The sequence below is a fragment of the Condylura cristata genome, unplaced genomic scaffold (assembly GCF_000260355.1).
Source record: "Condylura cristata isolate star-nosed mole 26May11 unplaced genomic scaffold, ConCri1.0 scaffold00006, whole genome shotgun sequence".
Classification (NCBI taxonomy): domain Eukaryota; kingdom Metazoa; phylum Chordata; class Mammalia; order Eulipotyphla; family Talpidae; genus Condylura; species Condylura cristata.
Window position 1 is genome coordinate 26,567,870 of NW_004567107.1, and position 25,001 is coordinate 26,592,870.

The following is a 25,001-nucleotide window of genomic DNA, read 5'->3' on the forward strand; positions in this document are numbered from 1 at the left end:
TCCGTCCCTTCTTCCTCCCAGTGCTTCGGTGAACATCCTGCCTGCTATTTTCCTGGAAAACACTTTTGCTGGATAAAGGCGTGTCCACGGGGGTTACGGGTGTGACTGTGACTTTGAACAGGTGCTAAGAACTACCCCACTTCTTTTTCATCTCACACTCATGGGGAATATTAATGTTCAACCCTCATGGGCCAGGAACTAACAAGGAACCTTACAACGTGGCCTCATTTGAGTATCCAACGCCCCGGGAGGTAGGTGGGGTGGGGACCATCTTTTTTATTATTTACTTCTTGGACAGAGAGAAGAAGCAGAGACCCAGAGATGGAGGAGCTTGTCCCAAATTGCACAACCAGTAAAAGCCAGAACTTGTACTGGAACTCACATCTGTTCCTTCCTGAAGAATAATTGCAGTTTTACCAACAGTGACAACAATGTTTGATCCAGTGGTCATTTTGTGCACGATCACATTTAATCTTCAGAAAAACTCTGTGGGCTGTTGTGTTAGCAGGTCACAGATAAGGAAGATGAGGCAAGGATGAGTGGAGTAGCTGGTCTGAGGGGGTGGAGCTGGTCATTGTCTCCATGGCAGGTCCAGCTGCCCTGCTTGCTCCCCCCTCGCCCAGCCTGGGCTCCCTCTCTTATCCCATAAATCCCAGGCCATCCCGCCTAGAGTTTGCTGTGCATCTTCCCTCTGTCACTTACCAGATCACAGCCCCAGCACCGCTGTGCCAGTTCCTGCCTCAGTTTCCTCAAGCTCCAGTCCTCCTTCTGTCTCATACAGCCTGTTATGGGGTGCTTCTCCACTTCCTAGCCAGGCCCAGGGGCTTCTCCCCTGCATTTCGTTAGGACATTTCCTCAGGCCACCCTGGCACTGCTGTGTCTACAGCAGGAAACAGAACAGGTGAGAATGGCTGCCCTCACAGAGCTCCCATTCTCCTGGAGCAAAGATGGTTTCTGACTTGAGACCTGGGTGTTTCTCTGGGTTCAAAGCTGACACTTCCCGACCGGGCTCTGAGCCTGCCCTCTGACTGTCAATGGGGACAATGGGTCCTTCCAGGTCCACTAGAGAGGCCGTGGATGCATCCCCTCAGGTCCTGTTCTCCTCCTCCGGTGGCCCTGGAGATGTTGCCACAGGCTGGGGCAGGTCCCCAGCGGCCCTGTGATTTACCGCACCTCACCGCGCCACATGTCTTTAAAATTACAGTGCCCATTTCCTGCTGAAATAATTTCCACAAAGAGTGGCTCCTATTACCGCAAGAGGCGTGCAGACGTCATGATTTATTATTATTTATGGTCCCAAGGCCTTGTTTATGCAAGACGGGTGAGGTGCGTGCGATAGAAATGCCATTATGCAAATGACATTGAATGTCCTTACTGCGCCTAAATAATTTTTGTGTTGGACGATTAAACCTCATCTGTTATTGATATGGGCTGCAGCCGGGCTATTACAGAGTCCCAACAGTACTTACTCCCAGTAATGGGAAAATTGAGAGAGAGAGACCAACACAATTGCCTCAAGTGGGCCATGATGGTCTGGAAGGAGTAGAACATCTCAGAGGCCCTTGCGTTGGGAGCCCGTCGACTCCTCCAGATAAATAAGGAACGCAGAGCCTGGCAATAAATTAAGCCTCGGGTTTCATGGGTGCCTTGGAGGATTTGCGGCCTTCCAGTTGCGTGATTTAGTTATTTGATTTAGCCAGGGGACTAGGTCACCCCAACCGAAATCCAGGGCAGACCTCGCTGAGGGAGGTCCCGACACGGAAAGGGGGTGCAGGAGAGCATGCTGGGCACCCAGTGTGAGCCAGCTCCAGGCCCGTGGCTGCCCAGCCCCTGAGCATGGCCACCCGCCTGCGTGTGCTTGCTCTGTTTTTTTTTTTTTTTTTTGACACAGCTGTGAAGTCCCATTTTGATCAGTGTTGATAGCTTATGAATTCCAAAATTGACAAAATTTACAGAAAAATGAGGATAATCCATCTTCCTTAGCGGCCTGTCAGGAGCTGGCCATACTTCATAATCTCCAATTACAGATGCTATTTTCCGACATTTACATGCAGATATTAGAACCAAATGAAAATGAGAAACAAAGAGAGAATGGAAATGCAGCTATTTATATGTATAAAAGACAAACAGGTAAATCGAGACATTTAGATTGGATTTGGGGTCCCTTTTGGAGGCTGGAAAAAGATAGCCTGGAACACGTGGGGTTTTAGAATAAAATGGTAAGGCCAGTGCAGCTGCCAGGCCTGGCTCGCCTTTGGAGCTTGGGTTAAGAATGGGTCAACTCTGCTAGAACAGCTGGAGAGGCTTGATTTGGGTGGGGGGACATAGGGCATCCCCAGGTTTTTCAGGGCTCTTTGGGGATCACCCATAGCTCATGCTAAGTCCATACAGATTTCACAAGTGAGTGAATTTAGAAGCTTCAACAATTTTTTTAAGATTATTTATTTATGCATACAGAACTGGGGTACAGGTCAGAGGTGCAGGGGCGGTGAGAGGATTCACCAGAGACAGAGTGGGGAGCAGAACAGGCCAACTGACTAAGTACACTGCTGAGGGGAGCAGTGGGTGGGTCAGGAGAGGTCTGCCATGCCATGTGGTCACCTCTGGGGCGGGGATAGAACTCATGCGGAAGTGGCTTTAGCTTCTTAGTCCTGTGCTTTAACCCGCTGCGCCACCAGGGAGGGCCTCAACAATCATTTTTTAAAAACGCTGTGTGATTGGGGCAAGGGGCAGCCAGGAAGCACCACCCGAGTCAGCTTTCTTTCCAAGGCAAATTTTTACAAGTTGGCAAATCTTGGTGACTGATGCAGGAACTGCTTGTGCAGAGATGGTACCTCTTGTCAGAAAGACTCTGCCAGGTGCACAGAGTTGCACCAATAAACTTGAAAAGTGGAATATAAATAAGAAGTCTAGTGGGGAGGGAAGGAGTTCTGGTAGCTGGACCATCCGCTTTGTGGAGGCTAACCTGGTGTACAGGGGGCATTCTGGGAAGAGGCTTTGGAATGAAATGTTCCTCCCATAAAGCTGAAGGGAGAGCAGCCTTGCTGCCTTGCAGCTGTATGTGGCACTGGCTTCTGGAAAGCTGGGGATATTAATTAGCACTGCTTTGGATTAAACTCTCCCAACCATGTCGATGGTATGATTTTTTTCTCTTTGTGAGTTTGACCAGTGGCAAGGAGAAGTCTGCCTGGGTTTTCCTAGCTTGCTGTTACTCCCGAACTTTTCTAGTATTTGGAGATTAAACTGCGTTCTCTCCTGGAAAGGAAAACAAGCTACTTCAGAGTTTCCAGGACAGTTGGGCAGAAGCAGGCTATTTTGTTGAAACAGGCAGAGGAGGTAGAGGTGGCTGGATGGGGAGATGTGAGTATTGCTGCCTCTGGCTTGAAGCCTTTGTTTGTAGGAAGTGTTTCTAGCCATTTGAGGTTTGATTGGGGGGAGTGAGGAGAGAGGAAAGGAATAAAACAAGGAAGCTAACCTGAGTGTATTTGTACATAGGAGAGAGAAGAAGAATGCTTAAAATCAAGCCCACAGACATGTGTTTGTTTTCAGGTCAGGTAAGGCCAATGGCTTGCTGGTTTAAAATTCAAGATAGTAGGAAAAAAATGATTGGGTTTGTTTCTAGGTATGAAATGTAAGATTCATGGAATGAACACATAATTGCAGACTGCAAATGTATTTTTCAATAATTAAAAGCAAAAGCTGTTCAGTAAAGTTAACCTTGATAAGAAGGCATCTAAATAGATTATTGTCATGGTGCTAGTTTTTCCTCTGCTATTTATTTTAGCTGAAGTTTGGGCTTACACATAATAGTACCCAGGCCTTGCTTCATCCTTACTCTCGTAGCCAGAGCTGTGCAGCCCTAGAATTGCTGGCTCAGGTAGTGGTGAGTTCACCATTACTGGTGGGTTTCAAGCACCAGCTCAACTGGCCTCCTTAGCCCCTGAGCAACTTTGGGCTCTAAGGTTTGAGGCTCACTAAGATTTTCTTTCTTTTTAAATAAGGATTTATTTATTTATGCATACATAACTGGAGTATGGGCCAGAGGTGCAGAGGTGAGAGGATGCACCAGAGACAGATTGGGGAGCAGAACAGGCAGATGGACTGAAGTACACTGCTGAGGGGATCAGTGGGCGGGTCAGGAGAGGTCTGCTGCGCCATGGGGGTCACCCCTCTGATGGGGGATTGAACTCATGCTAAAGCGGCTGCTGCTAGCTTCATAGTGCTGCACCTTAACCTATTGCACAGGGAGGGCCCACACTAAGACATTCTAAGTCTTGGCCAGTGGATCAAAGGGGACCTCCTGATGAATCATTGCTAAAAAAATTTCACCCAGATAAAAACCACAGTCTTTGATTCATCCCTCCCTGGGGCTTCCCCTGCTTTTATTCCACACCACCTGCGAGGGTGCTAGAGCAGAGGGCCTGGCAGGCTGTAAACAGTTGAGTCAGTTCAACTTTGCAAATGTCTTCTTGGAACCCTCCTGAATCCACAGTAGACCATTTGTAGCAAACATGGGCACCGTTCTAGGGAGTCAAACGAATAAAGAACATGCTTCATTTTTGCCTATGGTGCTTTCTGATGAGCAACAGCACCTTGAGATCACTATCCCCTTGGTGTCCCTGGGAAAGCAAGGCTGGGGATGTTGGTGGAGCCAGGCCACTGTTCCCTTTCCAGGTCATTTGGTTTCATGTTGGCACCTCTGTTTAGAGCTGAGCAGTGAGTCTGGAGTGGCTGTCATGAAGATGAGGAGACACAGCCCCGTGAACTTCATGAAGTTCACACTCGAACTGAGGGACCAGGGCCATAAATAATTAAGTGAAAAATGCAAAGTGTTCTAAGAACACATAGATGTTCTAGGAATATCAAGTAGGGGAAATCAGTGAGGGCTTCCTGGAAGAGTCCTGTTGTCCCCTGTCCCCACCCCCAGTTAATACTAATAGTAGGGTTTTTTTTTTAGATTATAGGGCCCTCTTGCAGGCAACATTTAGGGTTCCCCTTTTTTTAACTCTTAAAAATTAAGTTTTTTATTTCAAAATAATTGTAGAGTCACATGCAGCTGTAAGAAATACTAGGGAGCGGTGTCATATGCCCTTTAGTTTCCCTCAGCGGTACCATCTTGCAAAACAGTATCACCCAGAGAGATGACACTGAGAGTCTCCATAGAGAACATTTCCGTCACTGTAAGAATCCTTCCTGTTGCCCTTTCAGCATTTAAAAAGTGTTTGTGTGCCCTCCCTGGCGGCACAATGGGTTAGGGCACAGCACTGCAAGCTGGCCACAGCTGCCTCAGTGCAAGTTCGATCCCTGCCCCGGAGGTGACCCACATGGCATGGCAGACCTCTCGTGAACAGCCCACTGCTCCCCTCAGCAGTGTATTCTGTTGATCTGCCAGTTCTTCTCCCCACTCTGTCTCTGGTGAAGCTTCTCGCCACCCCTGCAGCTCTGGCTTGTACCCCAGTTCTGTATGAATAAATAAACCAATCTTTTAAAAATGTTATTCAAAAAAAAAAATTTTAAAAAAGTGTTTGTTTACATATCTGATCCTGGGGACTCAGAGAGAGAAAGAAGAAAAAGACCACTTTTCTCACCTTTTTTGTACCTCCTGGTAACATTGTGAAGGTCATATAGTCCCTCCTTAAAATGAGAAGAGTGGCTGAGGACAGGAGGCGCTGTCTAGTTCCACACAGCTCTGGTCAGATTTGAACACTGTCTTCCTGGCCCCAGGGCCGGGGGGCTTCCTCAGCCAGAATGCCTCTGGCTGCCAGGCCTCTGGATTAGGGGTCTGGACAGAATGGAAATATTTTCATCAACCCAAGCAGTAAAGCCAATGATAGTCCAGAAACGTCGGGGGGAAACCAAGACCCTGACATTTCTGTCTGCCTCTCTCTTCTGTCTCCCTCATCTTGCAGATGGAGTCACTAAGGCAGAGGGAGGGGAGAGGGTCTGGCCCAGGGACATGGGGGTCTAAGACAAAGCTGGGGTCTCCAGGGCCTGCCAATGTGGTGAATCCCTTGTAATCCAGACATCTACTCTTTAAGCTTAGCAGGTAGGTTGTGTATACCCAGGTTTAAAATATGGGGGGCCTTCCTCCTTACCTGCAGCCTTGGGCTCACTCCTTAGTTGGAGAGTAGAGTATGCAATATGGCTGGACTCTCCACGGTGGGACACCCTCTGTGTCAGTAGTGACATCTTCTTGAAGTCTAACTCTGCATCTGTGATAATGGCCTGTCCCTAAGCTTGGAGTGGGCACACCCAGACTCTCTTCTCTGGGCACTGCATTTGCATCTTCCCATACCCCAGATACCCAAGGAGATAATGGATCCACAAGAACTTTACAAAGTGGAAAGTTTGAGGCAACTGAGAAGCCTTCTGCTTCCTGTGTTTGGACTTTGGTGTCCCTCAGATGGCAAGGTAACAGCCTCCAGGAGAGCCAGCTCCTGGCTGTCCTGGGCCTCTTGGGTTGGCTCATTATCCACAGGTGCTGGTTGGGCAGCAGATGGAGGCTGGCAGGTGGTTCCATGAGCCAAATATGTGCTGTCTGGGTTGTTGGTTTTTTATTCTCTTATGAAGAATTTCAAAAGGACATGGAATAGTATAATCACTGGTCACCCAGGCCAGTCAGTGGTCTAAACACTGGTCACCCAGATCCCACAGTCTTGTTTCATTCATGACCTTCCCCTTCCCCACTTTATTTATTTATCAAAGACTTATTTGTTTATGCATACAGAACGGGGTACAGTCCAGAGGTGCAGGAGCAGCGAGAGGATTCACCAGAGACAGAGCGGGGAGCAGAACAGGCAGATTAACGAAGTACACTGCTGAGGAGAGCAGTGGGGAGACAGGAGAGGTCTGCTGCACCTTGTGGGTCACCTCCCTGGTCAGGGATCAAACTCGCCCCTCGTTGTGGTTTTCACCATGCTGCACTTCAACCTGTTGTGCCACCAGGGAGGGCCCTCGAAGAATAATTTTATACCATTAAAATTTACTCCTTTAGAGCATATGAATCAGCAAGTGCTAGTAAGTTTGTGGACCTGAGCCTCAGACCACAGCCAGTTGTAGGACAATACCACCCCTTCCAGGAAATGCCTCATGTGGGTTCGTAGGGTGCTCCTGCTCCCACCCCAGTTCCAGCCTAGCTCTGCTCTGCTCTCTGTCTGTGCATCGCCAGCTCTGGGTATCCTGCTCCCCTCCGGCTTCTTTCCCTCCGTGTGCTTTTGAGGCACTTCCGTGTGGTGCTCTGTTCCTTTTCCTTATCACATAGTGTTCTGTTGTGTTCATAGAGTAAATTCTACTCCCCCCAGTATATTTTGAAGCAAACTCCAGATCATATGAATTCTATCGAATGTCTCTTTAAAAGATGAGGCCTAAAGACTCATAACCATGATTTCATGATCACACCTAAATAGTTAGCAGACTTCATAGTGTTATCAAATTTCTAACCGGTGTTCACATTTCCAGTTGTTTCGTGACATGTCATAACTTTTTTTTACAGTTGCGTATTTTAGTTTGTTGGTTGAATCAGAGTCCACTTCCCAGCCGATTGATAGTCTGAGTCTCCTCTAGCCCCCTCCTCTCTTCTTGCCTTGGAATTCACTTGTTGAAGAGGGAGCCTAGACTCTGTCCCGTGCTCACTTACAGAGGCAGAGAACACCAGTGGTGGCAGAAGACTTAAAGATCAAGTGCAAGTCCTCACACAGAGGGAAATAGGCCCATGACAGGAAAGACCTCCCCCAGACCCCGTCCCATCCCTGCTGTCTTCGGGCATCCAGATCCTTCTGCTTCCTCCACCAGGGCATCCAGCCAGGCCTCTCCTGCTTCAGCCTCCTCAGGGTAGGTGTGTAGTCGGGCAGGTGTCTGGTCCCTCAGGACAGGAGTGACTGGCCTGGTTCTGGCCCAGCTCCCACGGGGCTCCCGAGGCCAGGCATTGAGCCCGGATGAGCTCGGAGGGTGCCGGGGAAGCCTGCGCCCTGAGGTGGCCCTGGAGGTATAGCCAGCCCTGCACTCATGCGCCCGCTCTGCCTGCTGTCATGCTGCGCTCTTTCTCACGTGTCTGTTTCTTTTCTCCTTCATGCTATGGCAGTGGTGCCCCGTGCTGATGAGACAATACTTGGTGCCGCCCCAGGCAGTCCTTTTCCAGGTAATTTCCTAGGGACCCAAATGATGCCCAGCACACACTTTCCTGGGGCACGTCCTCCTTGATCCCTTCTAGATTCCTTGACCCTTTATGTTGCTTGGTTTCCAGAGTGCTAACCCTGTCCGCAGTAGATCTTCACCATCACCCCAGCAGGCAGGTGGCAAGGGGTGAGACGTTAAATCTCTTAAGGAGCATGAGCCTCAGTGAGCTGACCTGGCTTGCCAAGGCCACCCAGGTGACAAAGAGACAGAATTAGGCCAAGAAACTTGTGACAGGGCCCTCCCTGGTGGTGCAATGGGTTAAAGCACAATACTATGAAGCTATCACAGCCACTGCAGCACAGAGTTCAAGCCCCGGCCAGGGAGCTGACCCACATTGCACAGCAGACCTCTCCTGACCTGCCCGCTGCTCCCCTCAGCAGTGTACTTCATCGATCTGCCTGTTCTGCTCCCCACCCTGTCTCTGGTGAATCCTCTCACACCCTGAACCTTTGGCCTGTACCCCAGTTCTGTATGCATAAATAAATCTTTAAAAAAAAATACTTGTAACATTGCTCCCAGTTGACTGTGGTTTTTACTATGGGTTCAAAGGCTATAAATAATACAGATGAAAATTAGCTAAGGAAGTCCATTCCACTCTCTATACTTCAGTTTTTCCATGATGGAGAAAATGGACCCAACTACCTTCTATCTCAGACATTTGAGAATTCAAGATTTCTTATTATCTGAAGCATGGTGTCAGTAAGGCAGGTGCAAATAACTGGTGGACTTGACCTCCAGGCCTTACAGGAGTCTGTGGCATAGGCAGAGAAATTTATTCTGATTGTTTGTATTGGAGTGGATGGTCTGAATCGCTGACCTCAGTTCATTTCTCTTCCTGAGTCATAGTCAAAAATAACACTAGGAGCCCTGATAGGAAGGGAGGAGAAGTTCAAAATTATATTTTAAGAGAATTTCCAGAGCTCAGAGAATTAGGAACTGAGGAACACAGCTATTGCTTGTGACTGTCAACCGCTGGGGTGGCGGTTGGGGGTTGGGGTGAAGGGGAGGAAGGAAACTATGTTCCCAAGTTTGTATGTGTAACAGCACACTTACTCATGTGTGACTGTGTGCACCTGGTTGTTCAGCTCTTGGCCTCCTAAGTAGATTGCTACTGTTACCAGGAAAAGAGGCATCAAGAGTTCCTTTCCTCTTTTTTTTTTCTCTTTCTCTTGTTCACTCTTCTTGACCTTTCTTCCTGTGTTTCTTTTTCTGCCATTCTTTCTACCTCTCCAGCCTCCACTTTCACTAAGGACTTGAGATAGCTGCAAAACAAACAAACAAAAATTACATTCTTCTACAGTCAGTAAGTTAAGGTGGGGAAAAAAGGTTCAGAAATTATGTAGAGGAAAAGTGAATATTATTGTACCAGATGCCAGCAATGATGCAGTGTAGTGGTTGAGTATTGAATTTGATTGAGCTTCCTGGCAGCCATGGCAAAAAGGGATATTCACTGGTTTCCAGTGTTCCTGTTGTTCAATCAAAGACATATTAGTGATTCATTAGGAGAAAATATTTTTCCCAGGTATTGACTTGAGGGGGGGCTGCCAAGGACTTTGAATATTCTAATGGGCAAAGATTAAAAAATAAGTCATTGGTATGACTGTTCCCTTTTATTGTCTCTAATGTATGTTGAATGCCTACTATTCTATGACAGGCCAGTTTACATCCTCAGGGGCTTTAACTAATGGTAGGCAAGACTGGTTACCTAACTTGATGAGCGGTAGAAGTGGGATGGGGACAAAGGGATGCTAAGTATCTTGTTCAAACACTTCCCAATTTATTTTTTGCCTGTTGTAGTTAATGCCACACTACAGAACCATTCATTCATTCCACAAGTATTTAGGATTCTCTAGGGATATTCTATCTTCTGTGTTCTCAAGGCAGCTTAGAGAGAAACTGACAAACAGCTGATATATATGGGATATGACGTGTATACCATGAAATATAATAGTAGAGGTCTATGCAAAATGCCACCAGGTAAAGTCATGGAATGCCAAAAAAAAAAAAAAAAAATGCCGCCAGGTATAGAAGCAGACAATAGTGAGTTCTTTGTACGGAGGTGATATTTGACCTTGTCCTTATGGATATCAAAGGAGTGACTGGGTGACAGGTGGTTCTGGCAGAGATACGATAGTACCTGTAAGTGGCTGAGAAGCTGCTGTTGTAGTGAGGTTCCAAGAGACTGACAAAAATGCAGTTGTATTTACATGTCACAGGCAGCTCAGAGGGACAGAATAGTGAGGACGTAGGAGTCACCATGTGTCCAAATTAAACAACTCTTGTGAGAGCAGAGTAAGAGGTATGGAATTCCACCAAAAGAGAGTTTGGGCTCAGGAGTCAGCCCTGGAGGTGGGGGTAGTTTAAGGTGCAGATGCATAAGACTGAGGGCTAATTTCCTAGATCTGCTGTCCCCGAGCTCTGCCTCACTAGAAAATTCTCTTTACCTTCTAACAACCAATGGTTGTTGACAACTGGATTTTTGGGCCTTCTGCCACGTGCATTAACACAGGTTGAGGAGTTCATGCGTTGAAAAGGTGATCCAACTGTTGGAGTGAGTGGACAAACTGAGGCCAAATTTAGTGATTAAAATAATCAAACGGCAAAAATGCTCTTCCACCTGTTCATTCAAGAAGGACAGTCTGTTGGCACTGTTGCACTTTCCTTAGGTCCAGGTTGGCGGTACTTTCTTGGATGAAGTAGAAGCTTTCCCTGGCAAACCCAGTGGCTCAGCCTGGAGTCCAGGAAGCAGGAAGTCCTGGCAGTGGGCTAGGGAGGGCCTGAGGTGCTGACTCTTGGCTAAGCTGCTGCCAGGCTTCCTAAGGGGCACTTACTCATTTGTTCACCCAGGTTCACTGTGCAAACTCTTTGTGGTCAGATTCCAGCTGCTCTATCTGCTCTTCTTTATCTTTTCCAGCTATTGGCATGTGTTCTATTTCTGATTCACTCCTGTTCTCATACCTCTAAGCCCTCCTTCAGCTCTTCTCAGCCTTGGGACTCAGGGGTTGCTTAGACCCAGGTTAAATACATCTGTCCCATGAAAATGTTCTTGACAGTGTCCCACCCAGATAATGAAGAGCTCTGTGCTGTTATCCCTCTTGGATGAGCTTCTGGGGCCAGATATTTTTTCCCTTGGGGCTTGTGGATGAAGGGCAAAGAGCATGCTAGATTTTTACATGCCACCTCCAGCCAAGAGAGGCTCAATTAAACACCTACTGTGCCCAGGCTTTCACTAGGGCAGTTCAGAACACAAAAAGGAAGGAGCAACTGTCTCGACCCCTGGGGGCCCCTGTCCAGAAGATACCAGAGGTGTTTTGACCTTCTATCTTTGAACATAGCAATGCACAAAAGTAGCTGTTTCTGGTGAGCTTTACTTCAAAACTCATTCTCAGTAAGTAAGGAAGCAAATACAATGATCAAGTCCCATTCTGCGAAGAATACTGCCTAGATAGTGACCTTTTCCCAGCTACTCCCTGCTACACAGAATGAAGACTATGCTTGGTCATGACCTATAGCAACAAATATATTTTCAGCTCCACCTTGTATATACATATCCACCGTTACAGGTGAAACAGAGTCACAAAATAGCACTTCTATGGTGAGACTTTTGAATATTTTCTGTTCTAGTCCATCCTAATTTCATTTTTTAAAATATTGGGGCTACCAAATTGATTTCATATCTATTAAAATATAAAAATCATTATGGCAGTTGTCAACACTTCAGAGTCATATGGACCTGTGTTCGAATCCTTACCCTGGTGCATAGGAACTGTGTGTCCTTATGCAAGTTATTTCTTGCTTTCTGCAACACGAGTCTCTGTTTCTTCATCTATAAAATGGGGGTAGCATAAAATGGACTTCGTGGAGTAATTGGCAGGGTTAAGTGAGATGATACAAGTTCCTGACACAGATTAAGTGGTTGATAAATGTGAATTTTTGACATGGTCATAAAGATTATGGTTTTTATTACCTGGCATCATTTAGCAGGGGAAACAAAACAATGGTGAGATTTCTGCCTGAGAATGGAGAAATGGCAGTCAGGGAGGACTTCTTGCAGGAGGAGGCACTGGGGGAGGGCAGTGGATGACCATGGCCCGCTACTGTTGTTACAGTGACTGAGAACCTCATATGAGCATCCCAAGATGACTCGTTTTCTTTCCATGAAAGGCAGACTTGTCCCCAAGGATTGTTGGTTGAACCTAGAGCCAGCCACACTGGATGCCTTTGCCTTTCACATTTAGATCTCTAATCCACCTGGAATTGATTTTTGTGTCTAGTGTAAAGTAAAGATCCAATTTCTTTCCCCCCACAGTCTCTGAATGGATAATGGGTTACCCTGCACTGTTTATTAGAACTCATCCTTCTCTGCTGATTTGTACCTTTCTTCTCTCATATATCAAGGTTCCATACATGCATGGATCAGTTTCTGGACCCGATCCTGTTCCATTGGTCTGTTTATCTATGCTGGTGCTAATCCCACCCTGTCTTCATTACTGCAGCATTTTAGTGATTCCTGATGTCATGGAGGTGTTGTTCCCATCTTGTCCTTTTCCCTTCGGAGCACCTGGGCTAGATTTGTTCTTTGCATGTTTCAGAATAAGCCTCTGCTGGAGATCATGGAGGAGCCCAGGGATTCTGGACACCTGTGCTCAGTGAGCTCCATCCCAGTGTGCTTGGCCCTGCAGTGCCTCCTGGACTCTCTGCTGTCCCACTCAGTTGGCATTTGGGCTGGTCAGGAGGTTCCTTCTCATTCATTGGTGGAGAAGATCACCGGGAATGTGCCTGAGCCTGTCTTCTGCCTGCTCCTTGCTCAGTGGTCCCTCATGTTGCCCTGCACAGCTCAGTCCTTATCATCCTGCCCATGGTGCCAGCAACTCCTTTCAGAAGATTCTTGCTTCCCTGCCCCATCAGCCAAGGACGTGATCCTGATAGTGACGTGCTCTCCGGTGGCAATGTCAAGGTCCTGGAGGGAACTCCACACATGTGGTTGGCATGCACCTCCAAGTCATTTGCCTTAGTGCTTGCAAATATTGTCTTTACCTGAAAATAGGCGTGGGGGTTGGGCAGGAGGAGGAAACCTGTCACGCACACTTCCAACTTAGTTCTCTATGGTAAGACACAAGTTGGCATCTTTAGTCTTCTCTGGAGACCATCTGCCAATAGCTTGGATGCTGCAGAAATGACTCATCGCAGATTCTATGATTACATGAAATGACTGGAAAGAGTGACTCATGGCCAAGTGCACACAGTTGGCATGGATTTGACATGTCAGATATACATGTGCCTCATAGTGTTCAGCATACAGGTGTTCACATACTTCCAGAATTCCAAAACACTTGCCAATCTGCGGATTCATTGGCTTGATATATAGGATTTTGTATTAGAGTTTATGGTGAACCATCCCTTGAACTGGGATTGAGACTTCTCCCCTCACACTTTAGTTTACTCATCTGTGATGAGGTTTTAGACTGGATGATGTCCCCAGTACTTTTTAATCCTTGTCTCTGTGATTGTACTTCTGAGATTTAAGAGCACAGAGATCAGAAACCTTGCTTCCCATCCTCTTGGCCATGAGACTCTCACTTCTGCCATGTTACTGATATCTCCCTCCTTGCCTTTGGGAAGATGCTCTCTGGCCACAGGGGGCCAAGCGAGGGGAAACTGTGGGCCATAAAGAAGCTAGATTTGAATTCTTGTGTAGTTGACCTGAATCCTGCCCACCTTTTAGATTCCAGATGCCTGTCTGACCTGTTGAGCTGAGTCTGCTCTCTCAACATGTGGGAGTGTGAACCCCTTGGGCCTCGCTGCTGGCATGGAGCAGCCCAGCTAGGTGGCTGGGCTAGAAGTGGCCACAGCATTTGGCTGGGGTGCTTTGGCATCTCCACGCTGAGCCATCTCTGTTTGTTTCCTCTTTCAGACCACTGAATATTCAGCCATGGCCTCACTCGCTGGAGGACTGGACGACATGAAGGCCAACCTGACCAGCCCCACCCCCGCTGACATTGGGAGCAGCGTACCTGGGCCACAGTCCTACCCCATTGTGACAGGTGAGGGCACATAGGGTCTTGATGAACGAGTGGAGGGCCATGAGTCGGGGGGAGAGATTGAGAGAGAGAGAAAGAGAATATCATGTGTGGTGGAAAGAATGGCCATTTCTGTTTAATGATATATGAGGTCCCAGAACAGGTCAGACCCTACGACTGGGGCCAGCAGTAGTGTCTGTGTGGAGATGTAGCTGAATGTTGCTCTGATAAAACCACGAAAGAGCAAAAGCCACAAGGACTATGGACTAGGAGGGCTGAGAGGAAAACTTCCACCAGGGAGGCCTGGGTGGTCTGGGAGTCCCTTGTGAATAAGGGTTCAAAGGTCTGAGATGTACCCCTGTCTGGAAAAGGGCATCCCTGGTTGTTGCCAACCTCAAGGAAGAGTGCAACTTCAGGCAGGCTGTCATTGGCATTTCAGATTTTCAGCAAAAGCTGAATCACAAAGGGCAAGAAGTTTGGGCCAGAAGGTGCTTGCTGTGTGTGGCTTTCTGGAAGACCAGCCTCTTTCTCTGTCAGTATTCAGATGAAAAGTTTGCACCTGGGTGGCACACTACTGGGTTGGAACTGGCCATTGACTCATTGTGTAATCTTGAGCTAGTTATCTATGATTTCTGGGCTGTGGTTTTCTGATTTGTAAAATGGGACTAGTGATAGCCCCTCCCCCATAGTGTTGTGGGGATTAAAGTGCTGACACATACAAGGGGCTTAAATGCTTGTCTGGCACACAGCAGGTAGCCAACACATGCAAGGGCTATTTCCCCACAGCCCTCAGGCTACCACAAGGGGCTCCATGCTGCAGAAGGGGTTGCTCAGACAGAGGCTAGCAGCAGTGGGACAAACTACAGAAAAAGGCTCTGGGAGGTTGTCCAGCCTGGAAGGCAGGAGGCCGTGTGTGTAGACAGAGGAGTCCTGGGTGGCAGCATTAGGTCAGAAGCTGGGGTCTAGCCTGAGGTAGAGGGTGTCCTGTAGCTGGTAGGCAGGACACAACCAGTAGTGACAGCGCAGTGGCTCCTACAAGTGCGGAAAGACTGTGGCTGTAGCAGGGAAACTAGGCCTTGGACTTGGACGAGAACTCTGGGGGCAGGGGCTGGACAAGACAGGCTCTCCATCCTGTGTCACATAAGCCCCAGCAGAGAGGCCTAGCTCTGAGACTGAAGCAGAAGAAGTCAGGGCCTATTTGCAGAGGTCAGTCCAGTGGCAAGAGTTCTTGATCCCCAATCACCTACAATGTGGCAAGAGCCTGGAAAGGTAGCTGAGGTTGCAGATGGAGCTGTCACTGAGGGTCAGGCATGCGGGCCGGGAAGCCTCGGTCAGTGTGAGCTTTCCCTAAAATCACAGATGTCCCTTGGGGTCTTGCCCCTACCCTCCAACCTCCTCCCCAGATCATGAGGTCCTATGACAAAACCTCATAGGCTCCCCCACTCCCATTTCACAGATATAGAGACTGAGTCTCAGAGGGGTCGTGGTTTGTGCCATGTGAAAGGTAAGGGGCACTTGGCACTGACCCTCAGTCTCCAAGAGCCCTCAGTCTCCAAGACCCTGGGTCATTATTCTTTTCCAGGAACTGCAAATAATTAAGGGGTCAGGGTGGTGGAATGAAAGGAAGCCTGAACGAGTTAATGGTAATCGTAACTGTCACTTTATCCAGTGGTCACTCTGCTGATAAACTAGTTTTACCCTCAGCATCTCTAGGAGGTGGGTACTATGCCATCATTTCTATTTCATAAATAAGGAAACTGGTTTGGGCAATTAAGTTACTGGTCTGAGATAATAGCTGATGAGCAGCTGAGTTAAATTTGAACACCTGGACCCTCATAGTGAGCTACCCTGCCATACACATCATCTGGGAACTGATCCCTTGATGTCTGACTATGGACACATCTGTGAACCTTGGTTTTTCCATCTGTAATGTGGTCCTGGTCTCTCTCTTTCTGGCGAGGATCAGTTGAGAGTCCTAAGGAGACTGCTCTGCAGGGTTTGTTGTTGGGATTGAGTTCACCAAAGGCAGGATACAGCCACATCACAGGGTACACGGCAGCCTACCTCCTGTGCCATCTGTCCAGGTGGGAAAGAAGCCAATCAACATTGAGGCCTTGCTTGTATTTCTGAGACTCTTGTCTACTGGGCTGGCAGGAAGGTGGCCCCAGGTTAAGTTAGTCCACAGACAGGGTTTAATCAGGTCACACAGGATTTAAGGGGGAAAATGTGAGGCAACATTTGAGAAATAAAAAGCTGGATTTTTGCTTTCCCTTGAAAAATCCCAGACATCTCACCAATTCAGGTCATATTCCCATATGGTCATGGGATGTGGGGACTCAGTAGCAGAAACTTGTCAAGACAGCACCCTACTGCCCCCCTTCTAACTGTGTTCTCGTGCACCTTGCCAGCCCATCCTGGAAAGGAATTTTAAAACTGCATAATAAAGCAGTGATGCTAAGACATCACTAAAAAGAAAATCGTTAGCTATCAAAGATTGAAATATTTCTTGAGATCCAATATTGGAGAGAGAATGCAAACATATTTTCATAAACTGCTATGGGTTTATAAATTGGTACAATATTTTTTGGAGGGAAATTTTGTCAAAATTGTAAATGCACATAGCTACTCTATAAGGACATTTTATGCACTTTTAAAGCTGTGTATCACAGCTGTAGTCACACAGGTGTATACAGTGATGCTGTATTTGTATAATTGCTACAGAATTATTTACAGTGGTAAGCAAATGGAAATAACAGTGTTTACCAATAAGAAAGATTAAATAAACTAGAACACACTATGAAATACTATGCAACTAGTAAAAAGAATTTAGAGCCACCTTTGTTGATTTGAATAAATGCCCCAGACATATTTTCAAGTAAGTAAACAACTTATAGAATAATATGAAAATTTAAAGGTGCCGCTGGTTTATGAGGATTCAGTAGAAGATGCCCCACTTCTCCTGCTTTATGGGGCATCACAGTGCTGTGCTAGTACTACAGGGTGCCCCAGTGTGAACTGGGCTGCCTGTCTGTGGGTCCTCACCCACGTGCCTAAAATTCAGTTATACTGCAGGAATACACAAAGGGTCAATAATGGGTTTATTTACAAAAGGGGAAAGAAAAAGGAACAACCCAGGGAAAGAGAGAGACATACGAGGTAACTAGAATATCTTACCAGCTCAGCTGACTTGGAGCTCTGGTAACAAACTAGCTGATGGCCCCCAGTCATCCAGTAAGGAGAGCTGTTGCCCAAGCAAGAGAGCCATAGAAAATGGCGCCCTATTTATCCACCAAAGTCCCAGAATGCCTGCTTAGCTCCCCCCTTGGGGCCTCGCAGTTCTCTCCCTGGTACTTCTGGGAGTTGTAGTTTCCAAAAGGGAGTAGGAGGTAGAGTCCAGAAAGCTGGAATAGGGGGCGGAGTCCACAAAACTCTGTAGAGTTCCTTTAGGACATCCTTCCCCTTAACATTAGCACTGAGGTTCTCTGCCCCATCCTGCCCACTGTTCCCTTGAAGTAGCAAATCTTTACAGTGTTCCTTTATTCTCCTGAAATTAAGCTCATAAAAAAGTTAGCCTATCATATCTAATTTCAAATAATATGAGATTAAGAAAGGAAAACAAAATTCTGTATAGTTAAATACTATATACTTCAATAACGCTCTGCAAGTCTGTGCTGCGGGACATGCTGATGGAGTTGGCTCAGAATCACCCCGTGCTCAGAATCGCCATGAGTGCAAGAGCCCTGACCTCAGGCCTGTGCGGGACGGTGGGCTTGGGGACTCGCACCGCCAGCGTGTTTCACAAATAGCGAGGAGCTCTTGGCGTAATGCCAAGTAAAACAAAGTACAGGCTTGGCTCCATTTACATGGGAGTTACATTCCTAGAAAATTCAAGGAAATTACAAGTTCACATTTACATGTAAATGAAGTTCAGTTCTAGATTCAAATAATTATAAACAGATATTTCACTTGGGCAGGAGATGACAATTGTGCAGGATGAAGGAAAAGTCTTTGCTGTGTGAGAAGCCAATAATATCCCTCATGTAAAAAAGTCCCACAAAATTTCAAAACACCCTCCAGAAGGCGGTAGCCAACCTTGCCCCTCCCCCAGAATTGTGAGAACACCCTGAAGGAATGTCCCCACAAAGTTGTTGGAGTGAACTTCCATGTCACTCCGGGCATTAATTCCACTCGAGTTGGTGGATGTGTTGACACAGTTGTGAATTCTTCAGGAATGGACAATGCAGCCGCTTGGCTCTTCTCCCCTCCCAGTGAAACCGAGCGTGTACAGATACTCAGCTGAGGGTGAGACAGCCCAGGGTTCCGGCCCAGCTGTGCCAGCCTGGGATCTCCATGCTCCCATTCTCACCCTCACTCTGGGCTGCTCAGGGAAGTTCTCATTAGTGAACGAGTCGATATCTCTCCCTCATTTATCTGCCACATTTAATATTAAGTTAGAGCCCTGCTCTATCAACCAGCACCATGGTTCCAAAACCGCGCCCCATATGCAAACCACTGGCATGGCTGGCCACTCCTGCGTCTCGTCAGCGTTTTGGGCTCTTTCTGATTAGGACTAATTACCTGCAGATGTGCCCTTGGGTCATGGACCTGCTGATGGGGCAGCTACAATGCCTACCTGCCTAGAGGGCAGCGGGTGGGGTGGCCCCAGCAGTCCTGTCTCCTACTGTACCTACCTGACCCTTTGTCTGGGAGAATGAAAGAATGGGGGGAGCCTGTATCCTTGCATTTCATCCCCGGCCGTGACTTCATACTCTCTCCAAACTAAAATGCTGTGGGCCTGCTTCTGGGGGAGCCACACTCCAAAGAGAAACCCAATATTCAAGATTGGAGCTGTTCACAACTTTCCCCAGAGTACAAGGCTATTTGCATTCCAAAGAGTCAAGGTGAATCTGATTAGGGGTTGAACTGTTTTGGGGATTGTGAAATAATCTGTAACTCACAGTTACAGGTTCTGCGGAAACCCAGATTTCTGGAATCATAGCATTCAAAAGGACACCAGAGGTTCACAGAAACCAGAGGTCTGGTCACTTTAAAGCCAAAATGAAATTCAGGCATCTCTGTCATTAACATGCACATCAAAGGGAAATATGATTTGCTTGCTAGTTAGCACAGTGTTCCCGAGAACTGTTTGTCGAATAAATGAATTAATGTTTGTGTAAAGTGCAATGTCAATTAAAAAAAATAATTTCAGCAGAAAGTACTCCAGTTGTCTCTGACCTTGTATTTTGTAGGATAAAAATAAACAAAGCTGGATGGCGTCCTGGTAATGCACTCATAGATTTTTACACTTGCGGGCAGCTTGGAAGCCGACCTTTTCAAATAGCCTTCATGCAGGTCTCTGGGTCTCCAGCTTCCCAGCCCACCCTGCTGTGATCCATCTTCCTAAAATAGCGATTTCATTAGCTTGTTCTCCTGTTCAGAGATCTCCGCTGCCTTACCATTAACTGGGGGAGAAAACACACCAAACTGGAGAGCAATTTGCAGAGCGCCACCATTCCTCACTCAGGAGCTTGCTCATCTTGCCTGGGAGACCGAGCTCCTCCTTGGGGTCAGACCCCAGCCTTGGCAGGGTCTCAAGGTTTGTGGAGTCCTGCCTTCAACCATTCATCATTGATAGGAAAGGGAAATGTGGAACACGTCCCAGGAAAACAAAGCAAATAAGACAAAGGAAGCTAAACACCATGGCAGAAGCCAAGTGCTTTTGAGGGCACAAAGGAAAGATGATTACGTCTCTCTCACGGTGGGGTTTGGGGTGTGTTCTGTGGAGGAGGCCGCCACTGAGCAGGGCTTTGGGGAGCCACACACTCTCAGTTTCTCTGCTCTGAAGCTTGATTAGTCTCACAAACTACCCTTCCATGATGACTTTTTAAAAATACTTTTCAGTTAACTTTCTTGTCTATTAATCGACTTATTTTCTTGCCTCATTGTTCAATTTGGGGCAGTATTTGATTTCTGGGGAGCATTGGGCGGTCAGAAGAGGTCTGCCATGCCATGTGGGTCAGCTCCCTGGCCGGGATTGAACTCATGCTAGAGTGGCTTTGGAGAGCTTCATAATGCGGTGCTTTAACCCATTGCGCCACCAGGGAGAGCTTGCATAATGACGTTTTAATCCCAAAGAAATTCATGCTTATTGTAGAATGAAGCAAATGGCATGTGAGGATGGGCAGCCACACGTGGTGGTGCCCCCTCGCCCTGCTCCTAACCACCCCTGCTGATGTTGTCAGAATCGATGGTTTGGTGTATGTGCTTCCAGTGTTGTCTCAGTGCATGGACAATGTGCATCAGGTTCTACATGCATCATTTCTTCAAAGATTTGTTTTATGGATAGAAGAGCTGGGTGCACGCTACAGCTGGGGCCAGTGAGAGGATTCACTAGAGACAAAGTGGAGATCAGCACAGGCAGATCGATGAAGTACACTGCTGAGGGGAGCAGTGGGTGAGACAGGACAGGTCTTCTGTGCCATGTGGGTCAGCTCCCTGGCTGGGGATCGAACTTGTGCTGCAGTGGCTACAGATAGCTTCACAGTGCTGAGACTCAACCCCTTGCACACTCAGGGAGGCCCACACATCATCCGTTTCCCTCCAAATGGATTTACCCTTTCGGTACTGGTGTTCAGTCTTTTAATTAGTAGCTCATGTTGTGTGGACACCCAACACATTAGGTTCCAAACTCCCCTTTTCTCTAATGTTCTGGATAATCCATCATGAAGTTTTCTTGAGCAATGTGGCAGACTCACAGTCCACCTCCTAGGGCTGAGGGGTGTGCCTGCACCAGGGGGCATGGCCCAGGCAGGGAAGAGGGCACCCCCCCACCCCGCACCCCACCCCCCACCCCCGGAGGCTCAGGACTGCTGGTTTAGCACCGGCTGACTTGGGGCCTGGCTGTACTCAGGGCTGTGGAGAGGAGGCGTGGCTACTAGGGGCTCATGCAGGGAAGCTGCAGGGAAGCCAGCTTTAGCTGAGCAATGGAACTTTTTAACAGTTTGAGCTCTCTGAAAATGAAATAGACTGCTTCCGGAGATAATAACAATGATTGCAAATGTTTATTGAGCATTTGTTATGTGTCTTGGTTCATTTCATCGTTTACTCAATGAAACATAGGTATTATTTTTGTCCCAAGTAACAGTTAAAGAAACTGCCCGAGTTCACACAGCAGTAAGTACAGAGCTGGTTTTCTCTTCACCGTGTATACTGTACTGCTTCAGGGGCTCGTAAGCTCCATGTCAGCAGAGGTTTTCCAGCAGAGTTGTCACCCACTCAGCTGCAGCTCAGCTAGACAAGTGGCCGCTGGGGTCTGGAAAAACAGATCAAACGCTAAAGCCTGTTGTATAGCCTGGAGCTGGACTACTTGCTTTGGATTCTTGCTCCGCCACTGATGAATTGGCCTCAGTTGCTCAGCTATGTGCATTTGAGTGAGCCTCAATTTCCTCATCTCTGAAATGGGGATCGATCACTCTTATGTGGATTAAATGAGCTGATATTGCACAAGTGCTAAAAACCCTGCCAGGAAAATAATATGGGCTATGTGAGTGCTGTTCAAAAAATGTGGAGCTCATGGAAACAGCCTGAGCCAAGTTTAGAGGCCCTCTGCTCTAAGGGGGTGGTGGAAGAGTTCTCCAGGGATCTGCTCAGCATGGAGCAGGCCTGGTGGCAACCTGCTCTGGATATTCCATGAGCCTCCTGGATCAGTTTCCAGTTGTTGCTGTAACAAATGGCCATAAGCTCTGCGGCTTAAAACTATACTTCATTATCTTGCATTTAGGATGGTAGAAGTCTTAAAAGCAAGCTGTCAAGGTGGCATTTTTTCTGGAGGACAATTCATTTTACTTGCCTTTCCCAGCTTCTTCTGGAGGTCTTGCTGTGGCCCTTTCTTCCACCTTCAAAGCCAGTAAGAGTATCTTTTCTCTGCTTGTGTTGTCACATCTCGCTGTGACTCTGACTCTCCTACTGCCTCCTAGAAGGATTTTTTTTTTAAAGATTTATTTATTTATACATACAGAACTGGGGTACAGGCCAGAGGCTCAGGGGTGGTGAGAGGCTTCACCAGAGACAGAGTGGGGAGCAGAACAGGTAGATGAACGAAGTACACTTCTGAGGGGAGCAGCGGGCGGGCCAGGAGAGGTCTGCCACGCCATGTGGTCTCCTCCGGGGCAGGCAGGAATTGAACTCATGCGGAAGTGGCTTTTTAGCTTCTCAGTGCAGTGCTTTAACCCGCTGCACCACCAGGGAGGACCCCTAGAAGGATTTTTATGAATGACTTTGGCCACCTGGATGGCCCAGGATCATCTGCACACTGCAGAGTCCTTGACCTCACTATCTGCAAAGTTCTTTTTGCTTTGTAAGGTGACAGATTCATATGTTCTGGGACTTAGGATCTCAATAAGCAAACAATCACCAATGACAACCAACACTTGTCTCCATCACTGTACCTAGACATTGCTCTAAGCACTCTATATATATTAACTTGTTAATTATCGGATTGTCAGAAAAGCCATGATGCATTTTTGCTTGAAAAACCCAGAAAAAGTACATCATGACTTTTCCGACAACCCTATATTTCTCTTGTCTAGTTACATAACAACAGGGAGAGTTGGTCTTATTATCCCCACTTTACTGATGCAGAGACTGAGGCACAGAGGAGCACAGAAAATTGTTCGCCCTCACAGAGCAACAAAGTGGTGGTGCCAGCTTTAAAATGCAAGCAGTCAGATTCTAGAGGCCACCTCTGTGCCACACAGCTCCTCACCAACCTGGCATGTGAGTGGCAGGCAAGATATCTGACCACAGGATATTGGACCTGAGTAAGCAGAACCCGAAGTGGAGAACAGACCACACGCAAGGCCGATGGGTGAGGTAGAGACACAGTGGGGTGGGGGTGTCTCATGTGACTTGTTTTGATCTTGGGTGGACTGACTGGCCCTCAACTGGCACCCTGTAAGTCAGCTTGCAGCCCAGATAGACTTCACAGTCTAGCTAGGCCGTGCACACAGCAAGCCCTCAGTGAAGGTATGTTGAGCAGGTGGATAAACAGGTATCATTGTTCCTTCCTTCTGGGGAAATGTGTGCTGTACATTTCCTGCCAGGGTACTAAGAGGTACCCTGGTAATGCCAGAGTTCTCAGCCTTGCAGCCCACTGTCCTCTCCCTTCCCTGGTCAGAGCACTTCCAGCAACTGCCCCCACCCCCAGACCCAAACTCTCTTTAGCTGTTTTGTGTTCAGAAAAGAAAGCAAAAGAAAAATAATTGTCACTGTTTTCCTTCAATAAACTTACTTACTCTCCCTGGTCAGGTGCCCAGGGGTGGGCCCTGTCATTAAATCCTGCTTCTCTTTAGGAACAATCCGTTTAACCGGCTCTTCACATCACACTGGGCCATTTTCCCCTTCTTATCCTTTATTGCCCTGTCTGCCTGAGAGGGAAAAGGATGCCATAGTTAGGTGGCAAGAGATGCTTGGGCAGGTACGTGAGCGTGAGTGGGTGGGAGGCTCAGCACAGGGGCTCAGGCCCTACTGGCTGTCCTGGTTCTCACCCTGAGAGCAGGCTGGGCGCAAGGGGTTAGCCAGTCAGCTGGGGCCTGTGTGTATCTGCTTTCTGGGATCCCTGACTTTCATTATGGTCAAGGCAGCTGGATTGGGAGGTGAGAGTGAGGTCCTGAGTGTCCAGGGAAGGGCAGCCATGGGAGGGGTACTCAGGAGCTCTGGACTGAGAATTTGCCCAGGTGGCCTGGCAGCATTATGATCTTGTCAGTGCTGGACAGTCACTCAAAAGGTGTTGCCCAAAAGACCACAGCTGGTACACACAGCCATCTGTGCCAATAGGAAGGGAGATTATGAAACGGTTCCTGTGGTTTTATTATTACCTTTAAATCTCTTTAGTATTAATTGGACTGATGGAATAAAAGATTCCCATAGAACCCAGGCTGGGGCCCTCTCTCTGCTGCCTCCTCCCAGCCGGCCCCTCCCCTAGGCTGCTAGGGTTGGCCTCAGGATTGGCCTCTGGCTGCCCTGGAGCACCCTGCAGCCACCCAGTCTCCCATGGCCTGAGCACACCTCTGTCAGACACCTCTGGCAGGGGCTGACGCTGCCCATGGCACCCCTGGAGGAATCCCTTCTTTGACCTTTGTAATTATTCCTGTTCAATCTTCCTTCATGTTTTTGCCCTCCCCCCCCTTTTCGAGGTGCTCAACTCCTGCACTCTCTCCAGTGTATTAAGGATGTGAGTGAAATTGATGACTGGGATGTCTCAGGTCTTTATGATGATGAATGACTTTCACTGCCAAAGCTTTTATTGTCTGTGATTTGGGAAGAAGGGGGAACTGATATATCAAGGCTGCCTGTCACACCATTTAATACAGTTATAAATCCTGACGTCACTAACTGGTGGTCAGGAGCTGGAGAATTCCACCAGGTGCCGCTTTGCCGGTCTTTATGGATTTTTACCCTCTCGCGCTTTTCTTTGCCTGACTGTCACAACTGTGTTTTGGGAGGGGGATAGGGACAGCTGGATGGTGACTTTAAAAATCCCCAGGGGCAACCTGACCCATGTACGGACGTGGGAGCCCTTTTCATGTAAAGGAAGGAGCAGATGACAAGTCTTTGAGCCGAAGGTGAGCAAGGAACTTTTCCGTGAAAAACATTCTAAAAGTGTGCTCACAGCTTCTTGCATATGCACTTCCCTTTATATATATATAGAAAGATTTATTTATTTATGCACACAGAACTGGGGTACAGGCCAGAGGTGCAGGGGTGGTGAGAGGATTCACCAGAGACAGAGTGGGGAGCAGAACAGGC

The 25,001-nt window shown here is 47.7% G+C and overlaps 1 protein-coding gene across 9 annotated transcripts in view; it reads left to right on the forward strand.

The window, feature by feature from the left end:
• Window positions 1-25,001, forward strand: part of PAX5 (paired box 5) — a 147,941-nt gene that overhangs the window by 78,693 nt on the left and 44,247 nt on the right. For 7 of the 9 annotated variants that reach the window (XM_004677506.2, XM_004677507.2, XM_004677508.2 and 4 more), the window contains one exon: window positions 14,090-14,219. The exons of the other annotated variants lie outside the window; for them this stretch is intronic. In XM_004677506.2, the coding sequence (XP_004677563.1) occupies window positions 14,090-14,219 (130 nt within the window). The remainder of the gene's footprint in view (window positions 1-14,089; window positions 14,220-25,001) is intronic. 9 annotated transcript variants of the gene reach the window in all.